The following is a 16,093-nucleotide window of genomic DNA, read 5'->3' on the forward strand; positions in this document are numbered from 1 at the left end:
CTGGTGGACTTTACTGGCCATGTATTGCATTTAAAGCTATTTATCTGAATAGCCACCATGTATTACAACATTTCTCTGCTGAGGAAATTTGTAGCCACAGTAGGATCCATCTAAAAAATCTGGGGGAAAAGATGTAGAGGAGACTTATCGCATGGCCACATTACATAGGATGGAGTTTGATCTGTCTGAATAAATATTAAATTATGTAGTGAAATAACAGGGGGATATACAAAAAAAAAAAAAAAAGTTGAAGCAGCACTCTTGGTCAAAAAATGGAGGCTCTTTGATCAAAACCTGTCCTCCATCCACCTCACGGAGATGGCCTAATTTCGGATGGGACCCTAACACTTATTTCGCTCACCTCTGCTGGGCATATAGCCTCTGACTGGGTGACATGCTGGATCCACTATCAATTTAAAAGACATCCTGTGAAACAGTGCTGCTGCAACTTTCTTTTTTGTATACTTTGTATTTGCCACAGCAGCATGCACCCGTGTATTAGGCAGTTGTGCTAGCTATTTATCTTTTTTTGTTTTTTTGCTATATAACAGGTGGATATACCAGAGGGGTAGCCTGCTTAGAAGCCCTGTAGGTGAGAGTCCACCTCCAACTTTTTGAAGTGTACTTGTCATTTGCAAATACTTTTTAGATAGAGTAGATACTAACATTATACAGTGTATATATTTGAAATATATATTGGTTAAAAAATGTTTTAGATTTTTGCGTGAAAAAAAATCTGTCTCGTCTCAAATGCAGGAAGGGTGGGCAGACATGCAGGAAGGGTGGGCAGACAAGCAGAGCTCTGTGTGCTGATGCACTGTGAAATGCTCCTGTCTCACACAGCAGGCTGATTGACATGCCAGGAGCCTGCACAGAGCCCTGCTTGTCCTCGGCGCACAGAGCCCTGCTTGTCCTCGGCGCACAGAGCCCTGCTTGTCCTCGGCGCACAGAGCCCTGCTTGTCCTCGGCGCACAGAGCCCTGCTTGTCCTCGGCGCACAGAGCCCTGCTTGTCCTCGGCGCACAGAGCCCTGCTTGTCCTCGGCGCACAGAGCCCTGCTTGTCCTCGGCGCACAGAGCCCTGCTTGTCCTCGGCGCACAGAGCCCTGCTTGTCCTCGGCGCACAGAGCCCTGCTTGTCCTCGGCGCACAGAGCCCTGCTTGTCCTCGGCGCACAGAGCCCTGCTTGTCCTCGGCGCACAGAGCCCTGCTTGTCCTCGGCGCACAGAGCCCTGCTTGTCCTTGTCCTCATGGATAGATAGTAGAAGTGTAAGAAGTCATAATAATGACCAGAAATGAGACTGGGAGCCATGCAAGAGACCAAAAATAAGATAGGGAGCAATGCTAGAGACCAGGACTGAGATGGGAAACCATGCATAGAACCAGGAATGAGAATAGTAGGCATACTGGGAAATGGGAACCAGGTAAGGAGCCATGCTTGGGACCGGGAATGAGATAGGGAACAATACTGAGACCAAGGAGTGAGATGGGAAACAGGCTGGGAACTTGGAGACAGAACGCTTTGCTTGGGACTATGTATCTGGGAAGTGATGCTGAAGACAAGGAATGAGAGGGCATACCATGCTGGGGACCAATAAATCCTATTATGAAAGAAATTAATTTTGTATTGTTATTCAGGCTATTTGTGTGCTTTTCGTGCTCACTAACTCCCATTAGACACTTTAGCATTCCATATATTCTTTTCTTTGACCGTACCACCTCCATTAAAGACCAATCATTGTGTAAGTTGGGGTGGTCAGCCTAAAGAGGTTCCACTGTATCCTGAACGCAACACAGTGTGCCATATTGCTCTGTATTGTGCACTGTATTATAGACCAAAATTCACATAGACTTGTCTGAGACTTTACAAGCAGTAACTTACAGAGTACGCTATCCTCTGAAATGAAGTTGGTTGTGTAACTGGATTATTTGAGGCTTTATTTGTTCTATTTTAAGCAGTGGGAAAAAAAACAAAAAAAAACAACAAAACCTAAAAGACGATGCAAGAAATGTGAATTCCTGAGAACATTTTGGCTGTAGAAGGTTTGAACTCAACTGGTAGGAGGCCTAGAAACATCTGTTCTGTGGGCCGCGTGTATTTCCAGATAAGACAGTGCCAACTTCAAGCGTTGTTGATAACTATTGAGTCATACTGGGGTCTATGGAGAATGCCTCTGTACTGCACTGTGGTAGAGTAATATTCATGCCTTCTTTACTTCCGAAAGCGGTTTATAGCTAAATAAATCTTCTAATACCAGCATGTTCATCAAGGCTGCTATTGACTTGTGATAAAAGAAATAATTAAAAATAAATATTATGATGCTTAGTATTTTCCTGCTGTGATGTTCTCTCTGCGCAGCTCTCCTGTGCCCTTCATGTTCTTTGTACAGAGACTTCCTAAAGGCAATGGGAAATGATCAATAAGTGTATACATTAGCCAGCACTTTGAGGGGAGTGCTATGGTCACACTATTAGGGGTTACTGACCTCAAAAATACATATTTGGTTTCTGCATATAGAAAATAGAAACCTATATTTATGTACTGTCTTTTGGAGAAACACATTACTGTGGGAGGCCTAAAAAGTTACCAATGTGCAGTTATTAATAGTTCCTGGTCGATCTAAAGGGGGTTTTCTATCCTAAACATCAATTGTATATCCACAGAATATTCCATAAATGCCATAAAGGTACAGACCTGCCTCTACAACCCTTTTTTAAATTTTTATGCCTCTATCACCTATATTTATTATAAAAATCCATCTTTTCATGAGCTCACTGTGTTAGAAATCCTCCCAGGGGAAGGGGGCGTGTCCTTCCCTTGTGGTGGTGGGAGGTGATTGGTGTCTGCTCATGCAGTTTAGTCCATGAGTCATCTCTTGTCCGTGACTAATGGACAAGCCTGGTGCTGCTGCAGGACTGGTAAGTGCCCCAGTAGGTATGGGGACCCCTAGTGGTGGCATTCATTTTTTTACTTAGTGTAGCTCCCACCATCCTTACTTTTTTTTTTTTTTTTTTCTTTTTTACTGTCCCTGCTTATTGCCCTTGTATCCCTAACCCCCTCCCTGCTTTTCATTTTTTTTTATACCATATTAAAAAATGCCTCTTTGTCTGCCTGGTAGTGTGCTCACTAACAGGCAGACTTCACCAGCAGGCACCACGTCACTGATGCCTGCTGGGGGAGGCACACTTCTGCCCTTAGTTCCTCTACACAGGCTGCCTCCAGCTGTTTCACCACTACAACTCCCAGCTTGCCCTGACATCTATTGGCTGTCAGGGCATGCTGGAAGTTGTAGTGGTGAAACAGCTGGAGGCACCCTGTGTTGAAAACAATAAAACAATAAGTTAGGGCCATGGGGCGCTACCCTGTTCTGTCCCCCCGCCCCCCGTGTTGAGATCCCGAACCCCGCTCTCCCCCAACCCCCATGTAAAAACCTTGAACCCCGCACTCCCCTAAAGATAGATACATACTGCAGAGTCCAGCAGCGGGCGTGCAGAAGCAGCAGCGGTGGCGGTGGCGGCGGCGGCGACATGTGCGGGAGGAGTGGCCGTGTGAGCCCAGGGAGCCAATGCGCTCGCCCCCGACTGTCTGATTGACAGGCAGGGAGCGAGTGCAGGTTGAATGAATAAGGACCGATGCCTGACCGGCATCGGTCCGAATTCAGGCGTGACGTCATGCCAGCCTGCAGCGGGCCACTAGGAGGGAGACCCCTAGTGGCCGGTTTTTAAACTTAAATTAAAACGTTTTAATAAAATAAAAAAAAATTATGAAAATATATCAGAGATATGTTGTAGTACATATGTACTACAAAATATCAAAAAAAAATGGTGATGACAGTGCCCATTTAAATATTGAACATTTAAAAAAAATCATATTACAAATGATGTTTAATTTTGTCCATTTAAGTTCCATAGATTTCTATGGGCAGGGCTGAGTGCCCCCTCCTCTCTTTGTTTACTTCTATAAAGAATGTTGTATGACTAAACTCGTACAACTCAGTGGTGGGATCCACACCTACGAGGCATTAATGACATATCTTGTGGATATTTTCTACACAACTATGTAACAGATATGTCTAAAACTCTTCAATATGACCAAGTTTTCAGACCACTTTATTTTGCTACTGCTAAAGAGCAGATGGTTTTGCATGTGTAAGATACCAGATTGATAAAGGTCAAGATGACTGAAGCATTCCATTTATTGCTACTATATTTTATTCCAGTGTTTCCCAACCAGGGGGCCGCCAGCTGTTGCAAAACTACAACTCCCAGCATGCCCGGACAGCCAAAGGCTGTTCGGGCATGCTGGGAGTTGTAGTTTTGCAACAGCTGGAGGCACCCTTGTTGGGAAACAAAACACTGTGTTATTCAGATGCTCAATTTCGATACTGCAATCCTTATGTGTTTTGTGACCTCAACATTGCTAGGATTCCACTTGTTTTTTTGTGCTGCATTTTTTGGGATTAAAAAAAAGCTTGAAAAAACGCCAGTGCAGTGTCCTGCGCCTGGTGTTTTTTCTGGCATTTTTTCATTTGTGTGGAAATTGTATTTTTGTCACCTTTTTGGCATTTTTTTTTTTTTTTTTGTACCCAAAATTTTTTCGGTACCAAAAAAAAAAAAAAGATGCTGCAGTGATGGAAAACATTTATTTAAACGAAATGTATATATTTTATAACAAACTTTATTATTTTTTAATAAAGCGTGTGTGGGTTTCACTTTTTTTTCTCAATTTTTTTTTTACATTTTTTAGGTAGTACTACTACTCCCAGCTTGGAACAGACTGTTCCATGCTGGGAGTAGTAGTACCTGTAGTAACAGACAGAACACACACACAATACATTTTAATAATTGTCGGCTACATTTTTATTTCCCCGCCCACATAAATTGATCCCTGTTTAAAAAGTAATAACTTTTTTTGATAAAAAATATAAATTTCATTAGATACAATTTTTTCCTTCACTACTGTATCTTTTAAAAAAAAAAATTTTTTAATGGTACCCTACGAAATTTTATTAAAAACAGGTATCTCCATCACTTTTTTGGATCGCTAAAGTCCAAAAAAAGATTAAAAACTGCCCACAAAAATGCCAAAGTTAAAACCCACATATCGTTTTTCTTGGAGTTTTCTCACTCCCATAGACGTCTATTGGAGCAAAACGCCACGATTTTGACTAAAAACACCGGTTTGAGCGACATACAGTGTTTTTTTCAAAACGCCAAGGAGCTGAAAAAAAAACATTAAAAAAGTGAAAAAAACGCCAAAAGGATTTAAAAAAACGCCAAAGTGAAAAAACGCCAATTGGAATTAGAAATTTGCGATTTCTCGTTGATTTACAGATAACATCTGGCCGCAGCGTTTTTTGGCCATGGCAATTGGCGTTTTTCTTGGCATTTTGAAAAAAAAAAGTCGAATTCCAGCTTTATAAGGCAGAGCCACATGGATGGTCATACATTGCTTTTCTAAATATATGAACATTTAGGAGTGCTATTGTTTATTCTACATTGAAACTATATATGTGTGAATGTAATGATGATATATATGTGATTACACTATTAGACGGAAAGTTTATTGGGGAAAAGCGGACAATTGAAAGGAAGCTCTAGTACCCTGTTAGGTCGTCTCTACCCTGCATATAGGATTTGATATGGGTGGGCATGGAGGCAAAGAGATTCTGTGGTGACCCAGGGGGGTATACTGGGACTTGAAGTACTACAGATGTTGTGTAGGTCACTGGTGCTGCGGTTCGATGAACAGTAGTCCCTTATACCTCACCCTCAGTTCACACACAATCCTTTGTGCACGTGACGGTAGTGGAAGCGGCATCCTCTGGGTTTACTGCTTTGTACTCTGACTGGGAGGTGGAAACCGGGTTGCTCTAGGTGTTGTGTGGGCAAGATGGCAGATACAGGGAGGGGAAGAGAAGGTGCAGCACAATTTTACTTGGCAATTTGCAGGCGGTACAAAAACAGTTCTGTTGACACTGAAAGGGTTAATTTTGTGTGCATTCACAGGAGAGGTTTTGCTACGTTGTATCGGTGAAAGAATTTGGTTGCTTTAGCTTGGATCAAGTAAGTTTCTGGTAGGCTGTTGCCCTGGACTTCTGTTCCTTGAGGGTATAGCTTTACTAGGTCTGCACTCTGTCTTGGAATTGGGATTTTGGGCCACTCTAGCTCAAGCCTAGTTATGTGGCTAGTTTGGCCCAGTTTCTCTGAAGAAACAAGCAGCACTTTTCTCAAACAACCCTTAAAACAAACCTGTCGGGCGACTTAAGATTAAGCTGCCCCATTACTTCATGACACATAGGATATACTCTGCTTTTTACTCAAAAATCCTGCACCAAATCATATAAACCTGACAGGACTCTGAAGAGACAGTAAGAGTCCTGCTTACCACGCCCCCACAGGATCAATCATTCTGTGTGGGTGGGGTACGCAGGACTCTCACTGTCTCTCCTAGGAGTCCTGTCATGATATACTTAGCTTTTTAGATCACAGAGCTCAGTGTTTCTCCCTCTATCAGATTCTGCTTTCAGGTGGGGCAGCATACATTTCCTCACTTTAACCCCTTAAGGACCCGGGGTTTTTCTGTTTTTGCACTTTCGTTTTTTCCTCCTTACCTTTAAAAAATCAAAACTCTTTAAATTTTGCACCTAAAAATCCATATGATGGCTTATTATTTGCGCCACCAATTCTACTTTGTAATGACATCAGTCATTTTACCCAAAAATCTATGGCAAAACGGAAAAGAAAAAATCATTGTGAGACAAAATTGAAAAAAAAATGCTGTTTTGTAAATTTTGGGGGCTTCCATTTCTACATAGTACATTTTTCGGTAAAAATGACACCTTATCTTTATTCTGTAGGTCCATACGATTAAAATGATACCTTATCTTTATTCTGTAGGTCCATACGATTAAAATGATACCCTACTTATATAGGTTTGATTTTGACGTACTTCTGAAAAAAATCATAACTACATGCAGGAAAATTAATACGTTTAAAATTGTCATCTTCTGACCCCTATAACTTTTTTATTTTTCAGTGTATGGGGCGGTATGAGGGCTCATTTTTTGCGCCGTGATCTGTCATTTTTAGCGGTACAATTTTTGCATTGATAGGACTTATTGGTCATCATTTTTTCATGATATAAAAAGTGACCAAAAATGCACTATTTTGGACTTTAGAATTTTTTTGCGCATACGCCATTGACCGTGCGGTTTAATTAATGATATATTTCTTATAATTCGGACATTTACGCTCGCGGCGATACCACATATGTTTATTTTTATTTACACTGTTCTTTTCTTAATGGGAAAAGGGGGGTGATTCAAACTTTTAATAGGGGAGGTGTTAAATGATCTTGGCCCCGCGTTATAGATCAGGAGCGGACTCATGACGTACACGTACGTCATGGGTCCTTAACAGGTTAAAGGGGTACTCCACTGGAAAACTTTTTATTTTTTATTTTATTATTAACTGGTGCCAGAAAGTTAAACAGATTTGTAAATTACTTCTTTAAAAAAAATCTGTGTCCTTCCACAGGAAGTTCTTTTCTTTTTGAATTTCCTTTCTGTCTGACCCCAGTGCTCTCTGCTGACACCTCTGTCCATTTTAAGAACTGTCCAGAGTAGTAGCAAATTCCCATAGAAAACCTCTCCTGCTCTGGACAGTTCCTAAAATGGACAGAGGTGTCAGCAAAGAGCACTGTGGTCAAGCAGAAAGGAAGTGAAGAAAAAAAAAAAAAAAAATAAATAAATAAACTTCCTGTGGATCATAGCAGAAGCTGATAAGTACTGGAAGGATTAAGATTTTTTAATAGAAGTGATTTACAAATCTGTTTAACTTTCTGGCACCAGTTGATAATAAAAAAAAAAGTTTTCCAATGGAGTACTCCTTTAAGCTACCTGTTAGTTATTCAAGGTTCATTCAGTTTTCTGTGAGGAAGAAGACTAATAAATGTATTTAATGACTGTTAACAAATGTAGGATGTGGTTTCCAATTTAAACTCATCATCACAGAATTACTAAACTATAAAATGCCCAAGGTGAATGCCCTTAATGCTGTGCGTGTGTCTAGGAATATACTTATTGGTCTATCATTTCCTTACCTATATTATGCAGGAATAATTTTCTAAAGGTTGAGTTACAAAAATTAGCCTGAATAAGGAGTTTAACGTTCTGACATTTTTTTGTCTATTTTATATTCTCTAAAACTTCTATAAGATCAAAATAAATTAAACAACTATAGTATCTATATATTATTAACCCCTTCCCGCAAATGGACATATATTTAGGTCCAGTGCGGGCTCCCGCTGTATGACGCACGCTCAGCAGGTGGGTCCTAGTTGCTATCAGCAACCAGGACCCACGGCTAATGCTGGACATCACCGATCAGGCTGATGTCCAACATTAACCCTTTAGATGCCGCAATCAAAGTTGATTGCGGCATCTAAAAGCTGTTAACTCTGTTCCTAGCTAGCTCCCGATCAGCTGAGAGGACGGGGGAGGTGTCTTACCTTTCTCTCTGCCGTTCGATTGGTGCTCCCAGCTTTCAGCCAGCTTTGCCAGGCTGAAGCAATGGAGCACCGATAACACTGATCAATGCTCTCCTATGGAGAAGCATTGATCAGTGTATGCAATCTAAAGATTTTAAATCATAGAATCTTGGGAGCTAAAACAAGTGTAAAAAATTTAAAAGAAGTAAATAAATATGCATTAACCCCTTCCCTAATAATTTTAAATCACACCCCCTTTTCCTATTTTTAGAATAAAAAAAATAAAAAATAAATAAAACCTAAACATGTGTGATATTTCCGTCTGTAAATGTCCGAACTATTAAAATATGATGTTAATTAAACCAAACGGTCAAAGGTGCAAGTCCAGAAATGGGTATTTTTGGTCACTTCATATATTAACAAAATGAATAAAACTCGATCAAAAGGTGCCGTCAAAAAAAAAAAAATGGTCCCGATAAAAACGTAGAAAAAATTAGTCCTCATACATCCATATATACGGAAAAATAAAAAATTATAGGGGTCAGAAGATGACAATTTTAAACATACTAATTTTGTTGCATGTAGTTATAATTTTTTATAGTAGTAAAATAAAATAAAACCTATATAAATCAGGTAACCTTGTATGGACCTACAGAATAAAGATAAGGTGTCATTTGTACTGAAAAGTGCACTGCGTAGAATCAGAAGCCCCGGAAATTTACAAAATGGCCTTTTTTTTTTTTTCAATTTTGCCCCCACAAATTTTTTTTTCTGGTTTCGCCATAGATTTTGTGGTGAAATGATTAATGATATTACAAAGTTAAATTGGTGGCGCAAAAAACAAGTCTTCATATGGGTCTGTAGGTGGAAAATTGAAAGTGTCATGATTTTTGGAAGGTGATGAGGAAAAAACAAAAAAGTGCAAAAATGAAAAATGGCCCGAGAGGGAAGGGGGTTAAAGAAAGTCTGTCACATTAAACTTGAAGTCCAATCTTCAGGCAGCATAATACGGAGCAGGAGGAGCTGAGTGAGTGTATAACTTTGTAGGATAAGTTACATTTACATGAATAAATGACAATGGTTAGTGTTCAAACCCAACCAAGGACAACATCTGCTTGTAGTTTTATATGTTTTCTGCTTTTAGCATATAAAGGCTGTGAGTAGAGATGAGCGAATTTACAGTAAATTCGATTTGTCACGAACTTCTCGGCTCAGCAGTTGATGACTTATCCTGCATAAATAAGTTCAGTTTTCAGGTGCTCCGGTAGGCTGGAAAAGGTGGATACAGTCCTAGGAAAGAGTCTCCTAGGACTGTGTCCACCTTTTCCAGCCCACGGGAGCACCTGAAAGCTGAACTAATTTATGCAGGAAAAGTCATCAACTGCCGAGCCGAGAAGTTCGTGATAAATCGAATTTACTGTAAATTCGCTCATCTCTAGCTGTGAGATGCAGTGTGAACCCAGGCTCCTTCTTTATATATGAAAAAGTTATGCAAATTTCCAATAAACTAGATGTATCATTTTTTTTTTTTCCAAACATAAAGTTTATTAAAGGAGATACAAAGTACATATAAGGCAAGGGCCTATAAAGCCCACTGAGTACACAGCATAACAGGCAGATAGTCCAAAAGTTGGACCACAAACATGGTGTTAATAAACCAACCAAGGTAACAGTAACATATAATATTAAGCCCTGTCCAGTTGTGAGCAGAGTGGACAACAATGAAAACATAGAGGGCGAAAGAAAGAGAGAAAAGAAAAAAAAAAAGGGGGCTTCAAGATAGCAAATAGAAAATGTGAGGGAGGAAGGGGGAGAAGGGGCAGAGAAAGCAAAATAAAAGGAGAGGTGAATCAGGAGGGGAGGGGGAGGGAGCGGCTGGGGTAAGGAAGAAGAAGTCGAGGTCAGACCAAATCGTAGAAAAGCAGGTGAGGTCGTAAAGTCCATCCATGGACGCCAACGCAAGATATACTTGTCAGTGGTAGCATTAAGGTCTGCCAAACACTTTACAGACCCTGGATATGAAGGGCTTCCCTAAGCCAGTCTGTAACCGTGGGAGGGGAGGTAGACTTCTCCGTCTTGGTATAACTCTCCTGGCTGCCGCCAGTAAAATACCTACAAGACTTTTTCTCAATTTGTCTGCAGGACCAGGGAGCATGGAGAGAAGAAGGGCCTGAGGGGTATCTGCCACACGTGTGCCAGTAACAGCGTGTATCATGTCTTGTACCGCTGACCAAAAAGCAGTCAATAAGGGGCAGGAGTGCCATATGTGTATGAGCGTTCCCGTATCTCCTCTGCACCTCCAGCATGTGGGTGAGACCGATGGATAGAAATGATGGAGCAGAGCAGGAACTCTGTACCAACGAGAGATCAACTTATAATTTGTCTCCTGCAGGGCTACTGCCCTGGAGGCCTTATGGCAGAGTAGGAAAGACGTTTCCCAGTCCGCAGTGCTAGGGGAAGCATTCAAGTCTCTAGACCAACCAAGCTGGAAGGGCAGGAGGGACAGACTATTGAGCATAGAGTATAGCAACGAGATCACATGGGTCAGGCTACTAGTAGATAAGCATAAATGTTCAAAAGCAGTAGGTTCCCTATGGAACTCACCAGAGACCCGCCAAGTGCTGTAAAAATGTTTTAATTGGAGGTACTGAAAATAGTGTAAGCAGGACTGGGTCGTATCACCCATGATGTCAGGCAGAGTTTTCAGAGAGGAGGACTGGAGAACCCGAGCCATGGGGAGGGGTGAGCTCGCAGAAGCGGTCAGAAAGCCGCTGTGAGAGGAGCCGGGAGTAAAGTCCGGGTTGTCAGTAATGGGGGTCAGTGGTCCCAAAGTTTTAAGCAAACATGTTTTATAGAGGTGGTGTGAGCAGGAATAGAGGAGGACTCGCAATACAGATACAGACCCACAATTTGGCCCCAGAGGCACGGAACCCGTCCAGTATGTGGGCTGCTAAGGAGGCAAGGTAATAGAAGTAGGGGTCAGGAAAAGCGAGACCACCATTTGCTTTAGACTGTGCCAGTGCGCTTTTGGAGAGTCTATGTCGGCCCCTAGACCACACAAAGTTAGTAAAAAGTGCATTCAGAGGCTTAAAAAGGCACAGGAAAGCATAACTGGCAACGTCTGAAACAAATACAGCAGGCGGGGGAGCAAATTCATTTTCAGAATATTGATGCGGCCAATCCAGGAAAAATCTTTCCGCTCCCACCTGGAAAGATCACCCTTAATCCTAGTTAGAAGGGGAGATAGGTTCAGATCAACAATCCGAGATAGATCTCTAGGGACAAGGACACCTAAATATTTAAAAGAAGATGGATGCCAGGTAAAGGGAAACATTCCCTGAAGTCTGTGAGCCGGCAATGCATCCAGAGAAACATTCATAGCTACGCTCTTTGCTATATTAAGTCCTCAAGGACAGACAGGAGTGCGGGGAGTGACAACTCCAGGGGGCGGAGATATACAGAAGGAGATCGTCCGCAAAGGCCAAGCATTTAATATGGAGATCTCCCACGTGTATCCCACATATGTCAGGGTGCGATCTGATAGCTTGCAACAGGTGTTCCATTACCAAAACATAGATCAAAGGGGACAGGGGGCATCCCTGCCTAGTACCATTATGTATAGACAAGGGCATCAAAAGCGATCCATTCACCCTGATCCTTGCAGATGGCTTGTCGTAGAGCGCCATGATGCGGCTCAGGGCTATTGGGCCAAGGCCCAACTTTGCTAACACCCATCTCATGAATGTATTATTTGTTTTGTAGTTCATGTGTTCCACAATAAGAACCCTTTGCAGATTCGGAAGCTCACCATGTAACACCATTTTACCTTTTTTTTGGTTACCCATTAAAGGGATACTCCGCTGCTCAGAGTTTGTAACAAACTGTTCCGAACGCTGAAGCTGGCGCCGGGAGCTCGTGACGTCATAGCCTCGTCCCCTTATGATGCCCCCTCCCATAGACTTGCATTGAGGGGGCGGGGCTATGGCATCACGTGCTCCCGACGCCGGCTTCAGCATTCGAAACAGTTAGTTTCAAAGCTGAGCATCGGAGTATCCCTTTAATGGGTAACCAAAAAAAAAGGTAAAATGGTGTTACATGGTGAGCTTCCGAATCTGCAAAAAACAAATGATACATTCATGAGAGGGGTGTTAGCAAAGTTGGGCCTTGGCCCGATAGCCCTGAGCCGCATCATGGCGCTCTACGACAAGCCATCTGCAAGGATCAGGGTGAATGGATCCCTTTCGATGCCCTTGTCTAGGCAGGGATGCCCCCTATCCCCTTTGATCTATGTTTTGGTAATGGAACACCTGTTGCAAGCTATCAGATCGCACCCTGACATCTGTGGGATACACGTGGGAGATCTCCATATTAAATGCTTGGCCTTTGCGGACGATCTCCTTCTGTATATCTCCGCCCTGGAGTTGTCACTCCCCGCACTCCTGTCTGTCCTTGAGGACTTAATATAGAGCGTAGCTATGAATGTTTCTCTGGATGCATTGCGGGCTCACAGACTTCTGGGAATGTTTCCCTTTACCTGGCACCCATCTTCTTTTAAATATTTAGGTGTCCTTGTCCCTAGAGCATCATAACTGCAAGACTGCTATAGTAATAAACTTCTGTAGTCAATGAATGGGAACAGGTACAGACTGATCTTATACAGTACCATAGAATAATGGGCCCTACAATAACAGAGCCATGAATATCCTACAGCAGACAATTCATTGTGGAACAATTCACTATTTATTCATATAACCTGTGTGTGCATCATAACAAAGCTGCAACGCCATTTTAAGTGGACATGCATATGTTCTGTACCTAATTGCATTGGGCCCTCAGAATCCTCTCCATGGTGGTTCCAAGATAATCCCAACATGATGCTAAATGGGAACCTATGTTGTTCACTTCCAGGGGATAGAAATCTGTTCTACACATGTGATGGTCGCAGAGCATATTATAATAAGAGTGATCTGATGCTAAACTGTGCACGTGTGTCCATCCTTGCTTCCCTGGAAGTGAATGAATGAAATTGATTGATTGATAAATGAATACGTTTTCCATTTAGTGTCTAAAAGCAGAGATCTTGAAAACTGAATTGATATAGAAAGTGTGTTTTTAAAATGGCACAAATGTCAGAATAGTGTGTTTGTTGTCTATGACAGTACTTTTTTCTTGCATTTTAATTTACTGTATCTATTATGTGACTCATGGTTTTTAGCCCTAATTGTATATGTGTCTTACCTCTCTTAAAGGTGTACTCCACTGGAAAACATATGTGCATATGTATATATATATATATATATATACATATATATATATATATATATGTGTGTATATATATATATATATATATATATATATATTAAGGGCGTACCTGTACCGTGACCCCGCATCACATCGGGTCGGTCCCGGCTGCTATTCATAGCCGGGACCCTGGGCTAACAGCGTGCGGCATCGATCGTTGTGCCACGCGCTATTAAGCCTTCAGACGCGGTGGTCAAAGTAAAAGCTTCTCGGCAGCTCAGTCGGGCTGATCGGGACATCGCGATAAAATCGCGATGTTCCGATCAGCTGGGACACAGGCGGAGGTCTCCTTACCTGCCTCCGTGACGTCCGATTGGGGTTTGATTGGGCCAAGCTTGAGCTATGGCTTTGCAGGGATGAGCATAAGAGATCAGTGTGTACAGTGTTATAGGTCCCTATGGGAGCTATAGCACTGCAAAAAAAAAGTTAACAGGTAATTTAACCCCTTCCCTAATAAAAGTTTGAATCCCCCCCCCCCCCCCATTTTCCCATAAAAAAAAAAACAGTGTAAATAAAAATAAACATATGTGGTATAGCCACGTGCGGAAATGTCCGAACTATAAAAATATATCATTAATTAAATCGCACGGTCAATGGCGTACGCGCAAAAAAAATTCCAAAGTCCAAAATAGCGTATTTTTGGTCACTTTTTATATCATGAAAAAATGAATAAAAAGTGATCAAAAAGTCAGATCAATACAAAAATGGTACCGATAAAAACTTCAGAACACGGAGCAAAAAATGAGCCCTCATACCGGCCCATATGCGGAAAAATAAAAAAGTTATAGGGGTCAGAAGATGAGACTTTTTAACATAAAAATTTTCCTGCATGTAGTTATGATTTTTTTCCAAAGTACGACAATATCCAACCTATATAAGTAGGGCATCATTTTAACCATATGGATTTACAGAATAAAGATAAGGTGTTATTTTTACCGAAAAATGCACTGCGTAGAAACGGAAGCCCCCAAAAGTTACAAAATGAAATTTTTTTTCTTCAATTTTGTCGCACGTTGAATTTTTTTTCCGTTTCGCCGTGGATTTTTGGGTAAAATGACTAATGTCACTGCAAAGTAGAATTGGTGGCACAAAAAATAAGCCATCATATGGAATTTTATGTGCAAAATTGAAAGCGTTATGATTTTTAGAAGGTGATGAGGAAAAAATGAAAATGCAAAAACGGAAAAACGCTGAGTCCTTAAGGTGAAAATCCCTAAAGGGTTAAAGTAAACTGAAAAATGTGGTAAAGTTGTAAAGTTCTGGTAAAACTTTTATATAAGTTCACCCTCAATAAGATAACATAGACACAATGGTTATTATTACTAAATTCACATTGTTTGGATGATAGAAAATATGAACTAAAGAATGTATAGGAGGAATGATTGCCTGTGGTGTCACAGTATGTGGGTAGGCTATATGTGTGATACTAAGTATATTTTTGTTATTTTTTTCCAGCTTTTATCATGTGATGAATTAAAATCAGGATGCTTCTGGAGGGAGAACCCATTTGGCATACTGCATGATATATCTGAAAAGGATTGATATGGTTTTGCTGCCACCTTAGTACTATTTGGATCTATCTACCTTTGAAGATGAGTTCAGAAGAGAAAGGCATATCGCCAGCTCACAAAATATCAACGCCAACGCACAAAAGTGCCTCCTCTTCTTCCTCTTCCCAAAGAGATAGCAGACAGGTAAGAATCATTTATTCTGATAATTCTTCTCTTCTATTGCTTCTCTCTACACAGTGAATTCCCTAGATCAGATGCTGCTTCGCATTGTAAAGAAACACAATGCACAATTTTTGCAAATTTCCAACAGCAATTTTGTGACCTTAGATGACTTTACATCGAGTTTTAAACATAAGAACTAATGTTCACATTCATTTGACCAAATATTTATACAATTTACTCTGAATTCAGCAAAGCTATAGGGATCTTTTTTTTTTTTCTATGTCCACAAAAGAAAGAATAGCGGAGCAACTCACCCGGTATTGGTGGAGTTAATTCAGACGATCGGCATCGCGGTCAGGCGGAGATGCAGCGGGAGGCGGAAGAGGTTACGGGGGAAGTCAGGCGTCAGGCCACAGCCGTATCGCACCTTTTGGTGCTTCGTCAGGCCCCCTGAAGAAGCACCAAAAGGTGCGATACGGCTGTGGCCTGACGCCTGACTTCCCCCCGTAACATCTTCTGCCTCCCGCTGCATCTCCGCCTGACCGCGATGCCGATCGTCTGAATTAACTCCACCAATATTGGGTGAGTTGCTCCTCTATTCTTTCTTTTGTGGACATTGATTTTGCCTATA

General features: G+C 41.4%; 1 protein-coding gene across 1 annotated transcript in view; it reads left to right on the forward strand.

Moving 5' to 3' along the window:
• OSBPL6 (oxysterol binding protein like 6) overlaps nucleotides 1-16,093 on the forward strand; it is a 282,887-nt gene that overhangs the window by 111,712 nt on the left and 155,082 nt on the right. Inside the window, 1 exon segment of the mRNA XM_056536461.1 lies at nucleotides 15,245-15,483. Coding sequence (XP_056392436.1) covers nucleotides 15,382-15,483 — 102 coding nt within the window. The 5' untranslated portion in view covers nucleotides 15,245-15,381.

Source organism: Hyla sarda, chromosome 8 (assembly GCF_029499605.1).
Source record: "Hyla sarda isolate aHylSar1 chromosome 8, aHylSar1.hap1, whole genome shotgun sequence".
NCBI lineage: Eukaryota > Metazoa > Chordata > Amphibia > Anura > Hylidae > Hyla > Hyla sarda.